The following is a 19161-nucleotide window of genomic DNA, read 5'->3' as shown; positions in this document are numbered from 1 at the left end:
GGTCTCTGGTGGAGCATCCTCCTCCCTCCTGTGGGCTTCTGGGAGCTGGCAGTGTCCAGCTCCCACTGACACACTTGGTCCTTCCTGCCAGTGCAGGTCTCCACCAGCTGACCAGCCCACGGTACAAGTTCAACTTCATCGCTGATGTGGTAGAGAAGATTGCACCGGCCGTGGTCCACATAGAGCTCTTCCTGAGGTGCGTGGTGACCCCTCCCGGCCCTCCTGAGTCCAAGTGTTCCCAGCACCCCCTCGGTAGGCTGAGGCCCAAACTTGACCCCACTCTAGCAGCCTGGGTCATAGGACCCAGAGTGGGCCTGGGGTTGGGCCGACCTTGTCACATCTCCTGGTTGCTTGGGTGCCCTCAGGGAAGGATGTTGTCCTCTGCTGGAAAAGGACAGAGGAGCTTGGGTGCCAAGTGGGTGTGTAGCAGGAGGTACTGTGGCTCTTTAGTCACTTATTCCATCAGTTTTATTGGCACCTGCTGTCTGTTTGTATCCAGAGGGGTCACATGGGGAAGCACAGGCAGAAGGAACCAGACCGGGCAGTGAGGAAGGTGCCACTGCTGGGTGCAAAGAGCAGAGGTGCAGCTGGGCAAGCGAGTGCAGGGCTCGTAGGAGTGGGGGCTCAGGCAGCTTCAGTCTGGAGCAGACACTGAGGAAGCAAACGAGTGGACACGTTGAGGGCCGTGCCACTCAGACCACAGTGCCAAAGCAGCAAGGCCAGTGTGGCTAAGCAGGTATGGAAGAGGGAAGGGATGAATGAGCGGGTCAGTGAGTGTGTGAGTGGGTCGGTGAATGAACAAGTGAATGGGACCCTGTCATTCACTTACCCTAATTGGTGAAGGTTCCAGTGGGGATGTGAATGAATGAGTGAGTGAGTGTGTGAGTGAATGAATGAGTGAACAAGTGAGTGAATGTGTGAGTGAATGAGTGTGTGAGTGAATGAATGAGTGAGTGAATGTATGAGTGAATGAATGAGTGAATGAGTGTGTGAGTGAATGAATGAGTGAATGAGTGAGTGAGTGTGTGAATGAATGAATGAGTGAATGAGTGAGTGTGTGAGTGAATGAATGAGTGAATGAGTGAGTGAGTGTGTGAGTGAATGAATGAGTGAATGAGTGAGTGTGTGAGTGAATGAATGAGTGAATGAGTGAGTGAGTGTGTGAATGAATGAGTGAGTGTGTGAGTGAATGAATGAGTGAACGAGTGAGTGGGCTGTCTGGATTGGTTCTGGAAGCCCTGCCCTGGAGACCCTGCTCTCTGCAAGCTGGCCGGCATTAGATCACTCACATTGAATCCTGGGGTCCAGATGCCTTATGTCCCCCCATAGAGAAGTAAGCAGCATGGCCTTCCTCTAGGTCAGGGTGTTTCTTCCATTCACTTTCCTTAGCCCCTCGGAGGGCAGTGGGCCAGCAGCTGGGATGGCAGGCTCTGGACCCAGCCGTCAGTGCAGAGGGTGGGGCCCAGGCTGGCAGGCAGGGGCAGAGAGCATCAGAGGGGCCTCCAGTCTCCCTGCAATCCTGGGGCATAGAGGACCCGGTGGCAGCTCAGGGGAGTGGTGCCTGCCCTAGCATGTCTGTGTCCCTAGGTGTCACTGCTCCTCCCCATCTCCGGCCCTCCTGGGGTGGCTGTGCTCACTGACTAGGGGTGAGTGAGTGAATGACAGGGTCATTGCCCTCGGAATAACCTCCACGAACACCTGCTGTGAGCTGCCAGAGTGTTGGCTGCCCCAGGGGCACCCGCCTCTTGGAGACAGCTGAGCACTGAGGGACGGCTGAGGAGCAGCTTGTGTGCCCATGGCGCCCTTGCTCCACTTCTTTCTCCTGTGAAGGGGCTATGTCGGTCCCACCTTCAAGGTGTGGAAGCAGGGGCCTGTGGAGCCTGCCCAGGCTCAGAGGGCTGTGAATTGCCAAGCTGGGCTTTGACCCAGCATCTCTGACTCCAGAGCTGACCCCTCACTGCCCTCCCCTTAGGGGCCCCAGGCCCCGAGATATGTCATTGAGGAAATTATAACTGGACGCACTAAGTGGCACATTGCCTGCCTTCTGGCAGCCAGGATGGGTGCAGCCTCCCTCTGGAAGGCCCCAGGGTCAGGCCTGCTGATTACCAGCTCTGAGTGGGTGGGAGACAGGCGGACGAGAGGAGATGTTCATTGAGAGCAGGAGCCCCTGCTATGACCCCTGACCTGGAGGCCACTGGGCTGCCGCGGTCCTTTTCTGTGGACCCTGCACATGCCAGACTATGGTAGGCACCCTGCTCTGGGACACGGAGGGAACTGGGCAAAGTAGAGCCCCGCCATGGATGTTGAGTTGGACAGATGCTGTGGGCACCGTGGGAGTGGCCGTATGGCTGGACGCCCAGCTTCTTGGTGCAAACCCTGCTCTGTCCTCTGCCTGCCTACCTGACCAAGTAGTTCAGCACCTCTGGGCCTCAGTTTCCCCACCACTAAGGTGGAGAGCTATGTACCACAGTAGATTCCCTGGGCTGTTGTAACAAAGTACCAAAGACTGGATGGCTTCCGACAGCAAAGAAGTTTATTCTCTCACAGTTTATTCTCACAGTTCTGGAGGCTTGAAGTTCTAAATCAAGGTGTCCCAGGGTGGGCTCCTCCAGAGGCTCTGTTTCTCTCTGTTCCAGGCCTCTCTCCTGGCTTCCCGTGGTTTCCAGCAATCTGTGGTGCCCCAGTCTCTGCCTCTATCATCTCATCTCCCCTTGTGTCTCTGTCTGAATTTCCCTCTTCCAAAGGCCCTAGTCATTGGAGTACGGCCCACCCTGCTCCTGTCTGATCTCATCTTAACTTCATCACACCTGCAAAGACGGTGTTTCCGGATACGATCCATTCACAGGGATGGGGGGCTTAGGGCTTGAGCACATCTTTGTGGGGAATGCAACTCCACCTGACACCTGCCTATGAAGTGGTGTGAGCAATCAGTGTCTTGTTCCTGGCTCAAAGGGCGCTCTCTGGAGTTAGCTGTGGTCCTAGCACTAGTGGCCACGGTGACCCTTCTGCACTTGGCAGAGACTGTGCTGGGCATTCCCACCCCTTTGTGTTTTGTCCCTCCTGCATGGTTCCCGGCTCATCTCTGTGAAGCAGCCTCAGGGACTGAATTCTTGCTCCATGCAGGCCTTGTGCGGGGGTCCTGGAGACACCCCACCCTAGAGAACGCCCCAAGCTGTGTGTGGCCTTCCTCCCCGCTCCCTGCCTGGGAGTGGGGCTGTAGTGAGGGCTGGGATGGCAGAGCCCAGGCTGGCTGCATTGCCCACTCAGTCACATTTTATGGAGGGCGTTGCTGAGGCTGGTGTCACCCTGTGAGTCCCTGCACAGCACTCAGCCCTGACCTTCCGGGTCTGCCTGGTGTGGGATTCACTGAGCAGAGCCCACAGCCAGCATCTCTGCATTAGAGGCTTCAGGCAGCAGACCAGACTGGGGATGAGGGGTGGAGGGTGGAGGGAATAAGCCTCTCTCCCGGTCCCCCCCCTCCTGAGCTCACTTCCTCTGTCCCTGGCCCATCAGGGGACTGCATTCCTGGGCACCTGCTGTTGGCAGCTCCAGTGCGTGCTGTGTGTGTGTTAGTGCATTTCCCGCATGACAGCAGCTGTCCTAATTGTTAAGAGGCCAAGAGCCACAAGGCAGCACCCCTTAGTGGAGGAGGTATTGTTATCCCAGTTCCCCAGAGGGGAGACTGAGACTCAGGGAGCTTAAGCAATTGCCCAAGGCCAAGCAGTTAATAAGTGGGGACTGGACTTGCAATTAGAGTCCTGATCTGTCTGGCTCCAGTGCTTAGCAGCCAGGGTGGTGAGTGTATGCTGAGTCGCCCGACACCAGTGGTGCCCCATCTCATCTGGGCAAGTTCCGAGTCAGAGACAAACATCATTACCTCTTTATGGCTGTGACACAGATCCAGACCTAAGTGCCTTGGCCCAGGCCACCCTGGGTAAGTGACAGAACTGGGATTTGAACCAGGGCCAGTGGGACTCTAAACCCACGTTTCTGTTCCCCCACTCTGGCTCTGCCCTAGCGACCGACACTGCCACTGTGCCAGACCTCCCAGCTCAAGTCCCCCGCTGACTGCCATCTGTGCTTGCCTGCCTGCAGACACCCTCTGTTTGGGCGCAATGTGCCCTTGTCCAGCGGCTCGGGTTTCATTATGTCAGAGGCCGGCTTGATTGTCACCAATGCCCACGTGGTGTCCAGCACCAACGCCGTCTCGGGTCGGCAGCAGCTGAAGGTGCAGCTGCAGAATGGAGACTCCTATGAGGCCACCATCAAGGACATCGATAAGAAATCCGACATTGCCACGATCAAGATCCATCCCAAAGTGAGCGGGGCACAGGCGGGGGTAGTGGGTGCCCCAGGCTGGCCATGTGACTGCTTCCCCAGACTCCAGACCCCAGGATGTTCTAGCCCCATCTTCCCAGGGATCAGCTGGAGGAACCAAGGCCCAGAGGGGACAGGCAGTTTGCCCAGGGCCAGGGGTCAGGGTCTGAGTCTCTCTCTGGGTGCTAAGTTTGCACTCCCTGAGTCACCAGGGGCAGGGCATAGTCAGGAGCACATGGCCCACAGTGGGGATTCCACATTGCTACCCTGAACAAGCTCTTTATTGTTCCCTGGGGGCCACTCTTGGGAGTGAAGCTATACCCCTGGAGTGGCAGAGGGGTCAGTGTCCCCATTTCTCTGTCTCCATGTCCGGCACCTCTTGCTAACAGAGTAAGCAAATCTACCCTAGGGCCTAAGTAACCCTCCCATCACTACAACCAGCTGTTTCTACCTGCTCTGGCCAGGCACAGGACAATGAGGAATGGCCCTCCTTATCCTGGAATTTTACATGGGGAAACTGAAGCTTGGGGAAGTTAGGGAATGCACCCAAGATCAAGGGTAACTGGGGCAGGTCCAGCCCACTTGGCTAGGACCCAGGCCTCCTTTGAGCTCTTATCACGCCCAAATGTTGTAGTATGTCACTCTAGGAGGCCGAAGTGGGGTTACCTGTGGCCTTTCTATGCCAGGAGGACCTTGAGTTTCATGTATCAGTCATTGCTGGACTCAGAACTAGCCTCAGGGCTAGCATGGCTGATTCCGCTGAGTTTGAACCTGGCCCCCTCTCTTTCTGAATTGTATCTGCACCATTCACAACAAATCTCTTGCATGGAGCTTCCCTCTTACTCCCTCAAGGGACAGGAGACTTTGTGGTTGGCCAATAGTTGTCCTGAGGTGACCCTTCCCCACTTTTAAGCCCCCTTACAGCTGCTGTTGAGTCTGGGACAGTGCCTGCATTTTAGAGACAAGGAAACTGAGGCTGGGGACGCTGAGGGGTGCACTTAGGGACAGAACTCAGCCAATTTCTCACAAAGTGCCTGATGGTGAATATTTTAGTCCTTGTTGGTCCCATGGTCTCTATCACAACAATGCAACTCTGTGCTTTAGTGAGAAGCAGCCACAGGACATACGACTGGGTGTAGCCATGTGCCAGGAGAACTTGATTCACAAAACAGGCAGCAGGTCAGGTTTGGCCCTTGGTCTTTGGGCCACAGTTTGCAACTCCTGGTCGAGAACCCCAGTGGGAAAAGAGCTGGATGAGACCCAGGTCTGTCGCTCCCATTTTGGTCACTGTGGCTCAATGCCAGAGGGCTGTGGCGTGGTGTCCCCAGTAGAGCAGAACAGGGTGCTCCACCAGCCAGGGGCAGAGTTCGTAAGCCCTAGGGGTCACTGGTAAGCACTTCCTGCTATGTCCTGACCACAGGACCCTCCCTCTTAGTCTTGCGACACCAGACCCAGAGATGGGAAAGACTTCTGACCCTAGGCCTGGTGGAGGGGAAGGGCTAACCCTTCTCAGCTTGCCACCTCCCTGGGGGATCCAGACCTCACTGTCTCTCACTTTCTGGCCACGCAGCATTAAAAATGACACCTCTCTGGGTCCTCACCCTCTGGATGTGACTGGTTCCTCCACTGGGGGACCGCCATGTCACCGGCTGAAGCTTCACTTGCCCCACTGGCACAGAGAATAGAGCGGGAGGCCCTCCCCATGCAGACACAGCCTGCCCGTGGCCCTGCATTACCTCTGCATTTCCATTTTACTTTTCTCCTTTTGTTGATAGCTATTATGAAAAATACCTTATGGAAAAACTTCCCATTTGGCGTGGTGGCAAACAACAAAAGGGGAAAGACTGACGTAGCAAGACTGACATGACCAGATGGGGCTGTCCAGAGGGTCTGAGGTTGGGAGACCGAAGCTGGAGTGAGGCCCATGTGCTCGGGACATCTGCAAACCCATAGCCAGCTGCATAGTGGTGCTGAGAGGTCCCATGGGCCCTCCACCAGCTTTCCTCCCAGGAACAGGGCAAACCAGCACCAGGAAATTGATGGGGTGTGATTGATAAAGCTCGGCCTTCGTCGATTTCATATGCACATGTGTTGCTTCTGCACTTTCTGACAAGTGTCTAGGAGCACTTCTGACAAGTGTGCACTTTCTGACAAGTGTCTAGGAGCACTTCTGACAAGTGTGCACTTTCTGACAAGTGTCTAGGAGCACTTCTTTGGGACACACTGTGCAGCTTTGGGAACCCAGAGCACGGCTAGTCACCAAACTTCCAGTCTAATTGCAGAGTCACAGAGGCAGGTCCCACTGCTCCCCCGAAAAAGTAAGAGACAAGTGCGCAGGTGTCTCAGTGTGTGTGTGTGTGTGTGTGTGTGTGTGTGTGTGTGTGTGTAGGGGATGGTGGACTTGGCTAAGTTACCTTACCCCTCTGGGCCTCGGTTTCCCTGTGTATCTATATTGGGAGATCAGATTGAGGATTCCCTGGATCAAGGATTCCAAAACAGGCTCCCGGGGTCCTTAGCTGTGCTCCAGGGGTGTGCAGATGCCCCCCTGGAGTGCATCAGTTTGTGTGTGGTACATATGGCATGGTGGTATCTGGAGCTTCTACCAGATTTTCAGAGGCACCAAGGACTAGCAAACCTCTGGGCTCAGGGACCACTGAGGCCATGGCCAGCTGGACCATCTGTGCACCTGCCCACAATGGACACCGGTGGACTCTCCTGTCCTTTGGTTTCTGGCACAGCTGAGTCTCTGCTCCCTGGACTCTAGCCATGGGGCTCAGCTGGAGGCTATCCTGGCCTCAGTCTGCACTGGCAACTTGCCTAGGCCTTTCCCACAGTGACTTTACTCAGCTGCACCTGGGATCACCTGCCAGGATTTCAGCCTGGTCCCTGCTAAAGAGGGACGGCCAAGCCTTTCTCTCTGTGTCTTCCCCATTCTGTCCTCCAGACAAAGCTCCCCGTATTGCTGCTGGGTCACTCAGCCGACCTGCGGCCTGGTGAGTTTGTGGTGGCCATCGGTAGTCCCTTTGCCCTTCAGAACACTGTGACGACGGGCATCGTCAGCACCGCCCAGCGAGATGGCAAGGAGCTGGGCCTGCGGAACTCGGACATGGACTACATTCAGACAGACGCCATCATCAACGTGAGTGCCAAGACCCAGTCTCTTCTCAGGCTTGCCCCATCCCCAGACCCATCCCATCCTCAACACACACTACTAGAAAGTTCTTTCTTTCCATTAAGTGGAACCCAGACTCTGTGACTTTTACTCAGGCACTCTTGGAGTGAGGAGGTGCCATTCTGACTCAGACAAGTCTTCAGAGATGGAGAGGCACGGCCCTGGTCCTGGGAACCAACACCTAGACTGGGGAGAAGGCATTCGCAGAGCACTTTGCCCAGATTCCTCAGGTGTCCCTCTGGCTTTGCTGTGCTTCAGCCACTGTGCTGGAACCCTAGTCTTTATAGAGACTCCCCTGGGCCAGCAGGATGAGAAATAGTGTCCCAGTCTAGTCTGCATTCTCCCAGTTGGTGCTGCTCAACCCTGCGACAGTGGTGTGAGCAGACAGCACCAGCTGATCTGACCAAGGTCATCAGGAGGGGCCTGCTTGGCCACTGTGGGCCTCAGCTTTCTTATCTGTGAAGTGGGGACAGCATGCTGTTAGGATAAGACCTGATGATTACACTGGTTTAGGTCAGAGCTTCAGGAACCCTTGGGTGGGGATTAGGGCCAGCTAATTCCCTGTTTCTTCTCCTTGCAGTATGGGAACTCCGGGGGACCGCTGGTGAACCTGGTAAGTCTCTGCTTTTCTGGGGTTCTTCCCACATAAGGGGACACAGCCTCGAGGTGGAACAGGACCCACTAAATGGCCCTAGAAACTTCAGGTCCAATAGTCAGGAACATGGATGGGCTGGAGGCCTGGAAGGAGGACAGGACCCCATGGCTTGTGCCAGCTGTACCCGTCAGAGATGCTGGCGGCCGTCAGGAGTCATTCATGAACAGCAGCCCAGGCCTTGACAGGGGAGACACAGGCGTGGGGCTGCTCACCTGGGCCTCACTGCCCTCAGGTTTGTGAGCAAGATGCGAGGGGCCCACTCACTCTCTTCCACCCCCTAAATTGCCCCTCCCCAGTTCTGTCCTGGGGTTAGGCTCATCCTCATCCTCATCCTCATCCCAGGCTCATCCTCATCCCAGGTTGAGATTTTTCCAGAGTAAAACAGGAAGTTCAGAGCTCCTTAGACACAGTCCTAGCTGGGAGTTCCCGTCCATGGGTGGGATGTGGCCCGAGGTGGACAAGCCCCTGTGTGATGTGAGCAGTTTGAGCCTCTCTGGAAGGAGCGAGGCAGGGGGGCTTCCTGGAGGTGGGAGCATCTGAGTTAGGCTGTAAGGACTGAGGAGGACTGGGTACTGGAGAAGGAACTCCCGGGGAGAAGGCACAGCAGAGCACAGGGAAGCCTTCTGCAGCTCCACGGGGAGAGGTCAGACAAGGAGACTGCACAAGGTGCTAGTGGCCCCTGTCCTGCTGGGCCTCAGGCCATGTGTGCAGACAGGCTGTACCCCGCACTCCTGAGAAGGTGTGTGGGCTTTCCGCAGAGCTGAGGCCACGTGCTGGTTTTGAGAAAGCTCATGTGAATGATTTAGCTGGAGCCCAGGAGGCCGTTCCATGTCATGCTGGTGGGGGAGGGTGGATGCAGAATCTCAGTCCCCTGGACCTGACACTCTCTGGTCCTCCCAACCTCGTGAGTTCCCAGGGACCAGGCGGACAGGGGTGCCTTGATACAAGGCTCTGCTCCGGACCCCAAAGGTGAGCTGGCCAGGCCCCGGCAGGATACTAATAATACCTCAGCTCTGCTGTGGCCAACAGTGTGCTCGAAGGTGAGGCCCCAGGCCTGGACAATCCTGCCAGATGGCTCCAGCCTTCTGCAGGGACAGAGCATGTGGAGAAGGGTAGGCAGGCAGAGTGGGAGGTGGCTCCAATGAGACAGACAAAGTGGGGAGAACCACTGGCCCCACTCACCCCCCACTTCTGGAAGGAAGGGGTAGGTGGGGTCCTAGTCCCTGATGGGCCTTGTTATGTGGCTCCCTCCCTCTTGCCCCTCTGGATGTGGCCTGGTGGTGCCCTTGGCCCAGTGGGCAGCTGCCAGCTTCCCTGCAACATTTCCCCGCAAGGTGGAGGTGGGATCACTGACAAGTCACAGCCCCAAGAGTGACCTCTCTAGGACAGTTGGGGCTGCCCTGGGAGCTGGGGACATGGGCATCCAGGGTCACCTCTGTAAGCAGCGCTATGCACATGGTGCTTTGAGGGCAGCTATTGGCTTGGGTCCCTGGTGACCCCACCCTGACCTCCCTGCCCAGGATGGTGAGGTCATTGGCATCAACACGCTCAAGGTTGCGGCTGGCATCTCCTTTGCCATCCCCTCGGACCGCATCACACGCTTCCTCACAGAGTTCCAAGACAAGCACAGCAAAGGTAAAGAGCTCACCTGGGGGGAGGGGTGCAGCTAAGATGGGGGACACTGACCCAGCGCTGAGACCCACCCTTTGGCTCTGGGGCCAGAGCCTATCCTGGGTTCTGTGTGAGCCTGCTCACTCCTGGATGAGCCCCTTCACCCACCCTGAAGCCGTGAGACCCACAGCTCACTCAGCCTTTCTCAGGATCCATCCTGCCCATCCTCCATTCCTGGCCATGATCACTCCCTCTTCCCACCCTCCAGACCATCTGCTTCTAGCTGGGGAATCTCTGGTCTCAGCTCCCACTCTCAGCTACTTTGACTTCCTAGGCTTCTCTTGTCCAGCTGCTCCTTCCTTCTACTATAGCCATCCTCCTATCCACCCAGTCTTCTATCCACCCATCCTCCCATCCATCCATCCTCCCATCCATCCATCTTCCCATCCATTCATCCTCCCATCCATCCATCCATCCATCCATCCTCCCATCCATCCATCCATCCTCCCATCCATCCATCTATCCACCCATCCTCCCATCCATCCATCCTCCCATCCATCCATCCATCCATCCATCCTTCCATCCATCTATCCTTCCATCCATCCATCCTCCCATCCATCCATCCATCCATCCTCCCAGCCATCCATCCATCCATCCTCCCATCCATCCATCCATCCATCCATCCATCCATCCATCCATCCTCCCATCCATCCATCCATCCATCCATCCATCCATCCATCCATCCATCCATCCTTCCATCCATCTATCCTTCCATCCACCCATCCTCCCATCCATCCATCCATCCATCCATCCATCCATCCATCCATCCATCCATCCATCCATCCTTCCATCCATCTATCCTTCCATCCACCCATCCTCCCATCCATCCATCCATCCTCCCATCCATCCATCCATCCTCCCATCCATCCATCCATCCTCCCATCCATCCATCCATCCATCCATCCATCCTTCCATCCATCTATCCTTCCATCCACCCATCCTCCCATCCATCCATCCATCCTCCCATCCATCCATCCATCCTCCCATCCATCCATCCATCCATCCATCCATCCATCCATCCATCCATCCATCCATCCTTTCTGCCTGCCTTCTTCCCTTCTTTTTTTCCTTTCATCCATCTACTCACCCACTCATCTACCTGTTTACCTACTTGTTCATCCATCCACCCATTCATCTGTCCAACTATCCATCCAACCTTCCTTTCTTTCTTCTACCCATTCATTCATCCTTTTCACCCGTCCACCCATTCCTAAGTACCTTCTCTTTCAGCCTGTGGGCCATGCAGACCATCCATTAGGGCATCTTCTGTTCTAGGGGAGCAAAGCCCAAGACCCTGATCCTTGGAGTCACCCTCCTCCCAATCCTTGTCTCCCCATCCCATCCAAAATAGATGGGCAGCCCACACTGCCCCCTCCTAGATGGAGCCATGAGCTTCCATCTGGTAGAGGTCTCAACAGGGTGAACAGTGACTCTCTCAAGTGAGAACAGCCCACTCACCTTCTTATGCCAGGGGTCACAGCCACCACCCAGACCAAGGACACACGTTTGATCTCAGGGCCTTTCCTGGGGCGCAGTGAGCTTCTCCCTCTTACCATTGTGTGTTCTGTGCCCACCTCCTGGCCAACAGCCACAACTTGCTCAGCCCTGCTACTCACACCTTCAACTTGCTTCCTTGTTTCTTCCTAGCCTTCTCACCAGCAGTTCATTGAGAGCAGGGGGCTTCCTCCTGCTGGCACCCCCTTCCCCAGCCCTGCCACCCCAGCACATGGAGCCCAGTGCAGCCAGGACTGGTGCTGTGAGGACTGGTCCTGTGAAGAGCTGCTGTGGAAGACTCTTCCGTTTCTTCTGCAGTGTCCCTTGGGTGAAGATGATCCAGAGCCAGGCAGAGCCTGTCTTTCCCAAAGAAGCAGAAGGCTTCTTCTATTGGGCAGTGTCTAACCTCTTGAGCTCTTTTCCTCTTGGCTTCTAGGAAGCTCAGAACTAGACCCAGGACTGTACCTTCATATTCGTCCTAGCTTGTTCCTTTCTCTTATGGTGGAGATTTTCCAGTTTAATGATCCTCTGCTCCTTGGATATCTTTGACTTTGGCCACTGCCTGGAGATCACTGGTGCACTTTGCATAGACTCAGCTGTGAGGTGACTTCTATTGGAAGTGGGCTGACAGCATTCTTTTCCTACCATCCTCTTCCTCCCTTTCTTGGGCTGGCTTTGCTCCTTTGGCATATAGGGCCTGTCCCAGTCAGGGCTGACCTCACACCAGGCCACCAGAAAACACTTGTCCCTGTACCAGAGATTTGTCACTTCCCCAAGGACAGTGCCGACTAACTGAAGAGCCTGATGAATCTTAGCAGAATGATGGAATCTATTATTTTATAATCCTTCTGAAGTTGGTGTTTGTTTTAGCTTTTTTTTTAATAAAAATATGGAATGATCCAAAGCCAGTTAATCTAGAATTCTTTAAAATGAACAATCTTTTTATTAAATCAAGGGGATGTCACATAGACTTCTTAATCTCACCAAGAGAGTGGGGTGCAGAGGCCAGTGGGGGAGCTTAAGGGTATGGAGTGACCACCACACAAGTCTAGGGGAGCCATGGTTCTGCCTCAGCCTGGAGCCCCAGGAGGGCTTGGGGTTCAGCCAGTTTTAGGGCCAGAGTGTGTCCCAATGAGATGGGGTGTTTGAGTTCATGGGGCTGTCTGCCCTTCTGTGACTGTGGGAGATGCTCCTCTGGCCTAGGGAGTAAAGCCCTTATTTGTCTCATGTCTCCGGTAGTCTCTGTGGCCTACAAGATGAGGGACAGCTGTAGTGAGGCCAGAGGGGCCATGAAGGGGGGACACATTTCCTGAGTGGTCACAGATTCTCTGGGCTCAGTGGTCACAGGGTTCTCCATGCTCAGAGAACCTACTTGTTCTCAGGCAGACTTGGTCACAGGCAGACTCTGGAAGCTTACCTCTCCCACCATGCTGGATGGAGGCCTGAGTCCCTGCCAGGTAGATGAGAAGGTGGGAGGAAGCAGCCCACCCACCTGGCATGAGAGGGGCATGGAGTGGGTGGCCCAGCACTTTTGGGTACTCTTAAGGCTCAAGGGGCTCCTAAGACTTTTGAGTCCCTGAGACCTAAGTCCATCTTGAGCCTTGGCTTTCTCCTCCACATGGTGGGTCTGAGCCAGCAGCTCCTGTGGGAAACACTCAAGTTCCAGCTCTGTGCCTGGGACTCCCACAGCCAGGCAGATGGGAGTGTTTTATTAGTTCCCAAGTACAGTAGAAGCTCCATAGCTGACCACCTCCCTCCACTGACCACCTCCTTAAGTTGACCTAATTTTCACAGAGCAGACATGCACCACATGTGTGTGTAAGCACAGCAGCACTAGTTCCTTACGTTGACCACTCCACATGTTGGCCAGTTGAGTGGTCAACTTACAGAGGTCCTACCATATTTGGGAATTTTCTAGATACCTTTCTATTATTGATTTCTAGTTTAATTCCATTGTGGTCGTAAAACTTTTATGAAATGGAAACTTAAAAAGTACTGAGTCTTGACTTATGGTTCAGAATGTTATAGTGATTTCTGGGTCTAAGACACCTGATAAGTCACAGGCTAGAGCAGTGAGGGGGCAGGGGCCCATCTCCTCGACTTGTGTATACCTCACTCCAGCCACACAGCGTGGCACACAGTCAGTGGTCCCTAGGCACTGTCACTTCATATTATAATTAGGAGGAAGTCAGGGGAAGATGATGAACCAAGCAGTGGAAGCTGGCCATGGGGGCTGCACTTGGAGCAGTGTTGGGGGAGCAGGTGTTGGGCTGACTTGGTTGGCTGCGGGATGGGGTGGATGTGAGGCCACCTGTGGGTGGGCCATGCTAGAGGTAGAACACGGCCTGGCTCTGTGACAGGAGTCAGGGGAAGAGGCCAGCTCTAAGTGCTTGACCACACAGGGACAGGGCTGACAAGGCCGCTCCTGAGGCTTTCTCTCCTGCAGGGCAGCTTCTGTCACCTGCCTATCCCCTTAGGGAGGGTGGTGGCTTTGCACGGCAGCCCTGACTGAGTCCTTCCATATTTTCTTTCCAGACTGGAAGAAGCGCTTCATTGGCATTCGCATGCGGACCATCACACCTAGGTGGGTGCGTGCAGGGCGCCACTCCAGCCCCCACTCTGCCCCCACCATGGTCCCCCTCCAGCTCCTGGCCCCGCTGTGCCAAGCCACTCACAGCTGCTTCTGACCTGTGCCCTGGCCAGCCTCTCTGCTCAGATGCCTTTCCCACCTTTGCCTGTTAGATCCTTTCTGCTCTGTCAAGACTCCATTCAGATGCCCTCTCCTCCAGGAAGCCACCTGGATTAGTTTCCCACAGCTGCCATAACAAATTACCACATACTGGGTGGTTTAAAACAAAAGAAATGTCCTTTCTCACAGTTCTGGAGGCTAGAAGTCTAAGATCAAGGGGCCAGCAGGGCTGTGTTGCTCTGAGGTGCTAGGAAAAGCGCCTTCCTGCCAAACCGAGCTCCCCGTGGCTCCTGGCGCTCCTCAGCGCACGTCTGGACCCTCCGGTCTCTTCCCCTGTCTGCACCCGGCCTGCTCCTTCTTGCGTCTGTGTCCAAATTCCCCTCTTATTTCTCTAATAAAAACATCAGTCACTGGATTTAGGGCCCAACCTAAATCAAGATGACTTCATCTCAAGATCTTTAATTACATCTGCTAAGACCCTATTTCCAAACAAGGTCATATTCTGAGGTTCCGGGTGTGTATGAATTGGGGGGCACAAAATTCTACCTCCCCAGACCACCCAGGTGGGAGGACGTGTCCTCTCTTGTACACATAGTGCCAGCCCCCTTCTCACTGAACTGGTCTGGCTGTGCCAGAGCCACCTATTGTGGGACAGCCCTACCCTGCCCTGCTGCTGGGGACCAAGAACTGTCACCTGTTTGCCCCTTGGCTCTGCCCCAATACCATGTCCCCTGGAAATGCTGAGTGCGTGCAGGAAAGAACGAGGTGAGGAAGAGGAGGGGAAGGAAGGGAGGGAGATAGGAAGATGCAAAGTCAAGGTCAAGGGTTTGAAGAAGGAAGAAGGAAGAGCTAGGGGACGTCCAGCTGACTGTTCTCTCAAATCAATATGGTCCTCACAATAGGTCCATTCTTCCTGTCTCAGCCATGGCAACTGTTAATCTAGGGCTCTCATTAGAAAACACGTTACATTCAAGGCCAATATGCCGACTTATCCTTTAAGTGTGTTCTTTATCTTTTCTCCCTCTGTCCATCTCACCATCAGTCCAGCCTTCTACCTGTCCATCCCATGACTCACCGTTGTCTGTCTGTCTGTCTCTCCATCCGTCTACCGGCTTGTCCTCCTGCCCCCTTCCCAGTGGCAGGCAGGGCAGTTTGAGGGCCAGAGGGAGCTCAGTGTCTGGCCTGGAGCCAGAAGGGGTGGACAGCTCCATACTGAGCCGTCAGGGAGGAGGCTCCGAGGAGCAGCCTTGAGATCTGACTGTCCTTGCAGCCTGGTGGATGAGTTGAAGGCCAGCAACCCAGACTTCCCAGCAGTCAGCAGTGGGATTTATGTGCAAGAGGTTGTGCCAGATTCACCTTCTCAAAGGTAGGTTCTGCAGAGGGTGCAGGCAGGCAGCAAGGCTGATGGGAGGCAGGCAAACACCCTGGTGGGTGAGAGGGTGGGTGTGGGGTAGGCCTGGCGCTGGATGGGAGCTTCTTGGCAAAGTGATGTGGAAGGGGCCAGAAGAGGAAGGGGCAGGTGGATTCTGGCCAGTCCTCTAAGCCCAGAAAGGCCCAGAGATATGAATTGTCCCTTAAAATCCTGGCCATGTCTCACCTTGGCCAGAACATCATTTCCTTCTGGAAGCAGAGGATAAAGAGTCCCCCTCTGGGTGGAGAAGCTGCTCTGAAGGCAACTCTTTCCCCAGCCCATGAGCTGACTGGGTCTTCCTGGGCCTCGGTTTCCTCACCTGTACAATGGAGATGATTCAGCCTACTCTTTCTATGGCCAGAAGATTCTGTCAGGACAGAATGGGATGAAGTCTTCCAGTGTAGGAAACATTAAGGGTTGCAACAACACCACCGGCAGGCAGTGCTGTGATGTCACCATGCACTTGTGGTGGGTCCACTGCCCAAGGAGGGCTCTGAACAAGCCATTTTCCCTCCTTGGCCTGAGTCTTCTTCATCTGTTCAATGGGTGGGGCTAGATCAGGTCAGTGGTTTTAGGTTATAATTCTGGGTGCTGGGGATGGTCTGTGTTGGAGTCAGGACTGCTGAGGGGCAGAGGCCAGGTGTGGGGTGGAGGGGAGCCTGCCGGGCCACCCCCACCCCATGTGGACCCTTCTTTCCCAGAGGTCCTTGAACAACTCAAGCGTTAAGGGCACCAACCCCACCCCATGCAGTTGAAAATCTGCATATAACTTTTGGCTCCCCAAGCTTAAATACTTACAGCCTACTGTTGGCCAGAGCCTTACTGATGATAGAATCAGTCAATGAACATATACTCTGTATGCTTTAGGTATTATGTGCTAAATTCTTATAATAAAGTAAGCCAGGGAAAAGAAAATGTTATTAAGAAACTCATAAGGAAGAGAAAGTGATATATACTATTCATGAGGTGGCAGTGGATTATCACAGTGGTCTTCATCCATTGAGTAGGTGAGGAGGAAGGGGAGGGGGGTCCTTGCCATCTCTGGAGGGGCAGAGGCAGACAGCAGGCCTGCAGAGACATTGTTGAACGGTGGACACACGCTGCTGCAGGATAACACCCAGACTCAGGCCTTGCATTCAGGCCAGCCTGCAGAGCATCACTGACTTCAGCGGGCAGCAGTGACCAAGAGTGGCCATGTGTAGGGCCCCTCAAGAGCCAGAAACAGAGGAGAACAGCAGTGCCAATATCTGGTGCTGACTGAGGCTGCACTGTGAGCCTCCTGGTTCACTGTTAGTCTTCACCACCAGCCAGGTACATGTAGGCTACTGCCCCTACCCAGTTTACAGATGGGGAGATTTTGACTGGGAATAGTTACTTCTTCCAGATCACACAGCTGGCGTATGTCAACCCTGACCCTGATGCTGACATGTCCAGCTACGACACCACCGGCTTCCTTCCTGGTGGTAGGAATTGAAGTGAACCTTGTGTGGAGGGGAAGCCACCCAGCCAGCCCTGCCTTGTATGTGGAAGTCTTAGAAGCCTTAGTAACTGCAGTAGCATCCAAACGGACACCTGGGCCTCTGCGTAATTTGCAAAGCGTTTCCCACACAGGACTGTACACATGGACACTGAGGCTGGAAGGGACAGGTGCTACCCTAGGAAGTCCTGCTAGGAAGGCTGCGGCCAGCACCTGGACCCATCCTCACCAGTGTGGGGGAAGTAGTGTGAAAAGTCGTTTGCTGATCATGAGATTCGTTCTCCTCTGGCGTGAGAGCCTTGGGGTCAGGGAAGTGTTCTTTACCCTAGAACCAAATGTGGTTAAATCGCTGCTAACTCTGGGGCAGCCTGGCAGGCTGCTCGTGGTGACGTGGGTCTCTTCCTGCGGCAGGGGCGGCATCCAAGATGGCGACATCATCGTCAAGGTCAACGGGCGCCGCCTGGCGGACTCGAGTGAGCTGCAGGAGGCCGTCTTGACCGAATCCCCGCTCCTGCTGGAAGTGCGGCGGGGCAACGATGACCTCCTCTTCAGCATCGCACCCGAGGTGGTGGTGTGAGGGGCACCCTTCCTCCTGCGCCAAACGCCAGAGCCCACAGACGGCGGGGGACACTGCCTCCCCAAGATCAGGACAAAGGACCTCTTTCGGTCCTCAGCTGGGCCAGCAGCTCCTTCTGGGCCGACCTGGATATGAGTCCCAGCCTCAGAGGAGTTCCGGAGAGGGAGTCCGATGGCACCTAGTGCAGACACTCCGGAAGGTCACCGCTACCTGCCTGGGACATGTATGAAACAAACTCCCGCAGTTCCTGGAAGTCCTTACAGCATCCTGCCTCTGTGCCCAGGGATGCCTCTGTCTGCAATAGCCCCACTGCCCCCAGCCTACTTTGGCTCCCATCATCAAGCCTTCTCCCCAAGAAATATCTCCCGACCCACGGCCGGCTTCCCTCTGCCACGATATCTACCGCACTGTAGGGTGGGCTGCCTGTCCTCCATCACTGCAGGACAGGCCACAGCCAACCCCCTTGAGGGGTCCGGTGTGGAGCAGGTGCTAAGCAAATGTGCCCTGCTGCTGAGACGAGCCCTGCTCTGGCGGACAGGAGGCTGGCAGGGAGCAGGTTTGGGTGTTCTACGCTGTGGGAAGGTCAGGTCGGCTTGCTGCCTGGAGAAATGTATCCTCCCTAAGGAGACCATGGGTGGCCTGCAGGGATGGTCTGGACCTGCCAGGTTAAGGTCTGAGCCAGCTTCACATTTTCCCATGCAGTTCTAGGCCATGGCAGCTTGTTCACATAGAGCCAAGTGGGCAGTCACGGCTTCTCTCCCCTGCCTGGGGATGGCACATGTCTCGAGATGTACTTGTGAACTTTGCTGCCAAGCTGGTCCCCAGTGTAGCTTGTACTGTATGTTTCTCTACTGTATGGAAATTAAAGTTTATAGGCACGTGGTTCTCGGCCAGCAGGGATGTGTGGGCAGCCTCCCCCTCCAATGGCCAGAGCATTTTCTGGGCTCCACACTGAACACATGGCTGGTTGCACAGGCAAAGACGTGGCTTGCACAGGCTCTGCCATGGCTAGGCATCAGGACATACCATCCCTGGGGCTGTGGTTCAGGCCCTGGCTCAGACCCGGGCTCTTGCACTTCTTGTTCTGTGGTCCTGGGCCTCCTCCTCTGCCCAGGAGGAATGCGGACACCAACAGCCTCCTGGTGGCCTTGGGGGACCAAGTCATTGGTGTGGCTTTGGGAAACCACCTGGAACTCCCACTGCACCTCACTGTGTACGCCTGGCCACAGGAGAAGCTATCTTTGCATCTGTCCCATGTCACCCTCCCTGCAGCCCACTCAGCAAAGGCAAAACTGAGGCAGAAAGAGATTTTAAAAGCAGGTCTCTGGACACAGCCCAGGTTGGCAGGAAGCAGGGCACTGAGAGCCGTGAACTTCCCAGGGCTGTCCTTAGGATGGCTCCGCGGGGGTGTCAGGGCTGAGGGATGAGGAGGAGGGTCCCAGGGCTGTTGGCCAAGCCTGTGCTCCGGGCCACCGAGCTCATTAGTATCAGGGACTCTTGGGCCCAGCCCTCACATCCGGCTTCTGGTGGCTGTGTGACCACCGTCCCCCTCCAGGGAGGGGTGAGCTGCAGGACTACAAATTCTTCCATACTCTCAGAACCTGAGATTCAATAGGTCTGGATTAGAAACGACCCTCCCAGGGTTGAAGCTGAGATCTGACCTCAGATGACTGTGGCAGCCACAGGATCCTTTGTGGC

At 55.2% G+C, this 19161-nt stretch overlaps 1 protein-coding gene across 2 annotated transcripts in view; it reads left to right on the top strand.

Moving 5' to 3' along the window:
- The window catches only part of HTRA3 (HtrA serine peptidase 3), a 31199-nt gene extending 12854 nt beyond the window's left edge, over positions 1–18345 (top strand). The window contains exons 2-9 of one of the 2 annotated variants that reach the window (XM_053567182.1): positions 97–196; positions 4096–4318; positions 7262–7456; positions 8070–8102; positions 9665–9779; positions 13845–13893; positions 15269–15364; positions 17298–18345. In XM_053567182.1, coding sequence (XP_053423157.1) covers positions 97–196; positions 4096–4318; positions 7262–7456; positions 8070–8102; positions 9665–9779; positions 13845–13893; positions 15269–15364; positions 17298–17463 — 977 coding nt within the window. In that variant the 3' untranslated portion in view covers positions 17464–18345. The other variant, XM_053567183.1, reaches the window with a different exon arrangement.
- Positions 18346–19161: the final 816 nt, after the last annotated feature.

The sequence above is a fragment of the Nycticebus coucang genome, chromosome 17 (assembly GCF_027406575.1).
Source record: "Nycticebus coucang isolate mNycCou1 chromosome 17, mNycCou1.pri, whole genome shotgun sequence".
NCBI classification, from domain to species: domain Eukaryota; kingdom Metazoa; phylum Chordata; class Mammalia; order Primates; family Lorisidae; genus Nycticebus; species Nycticebus coucang.
This window is presented reverse-complemented; position numbering and strand designations above follow the sequence as displayed.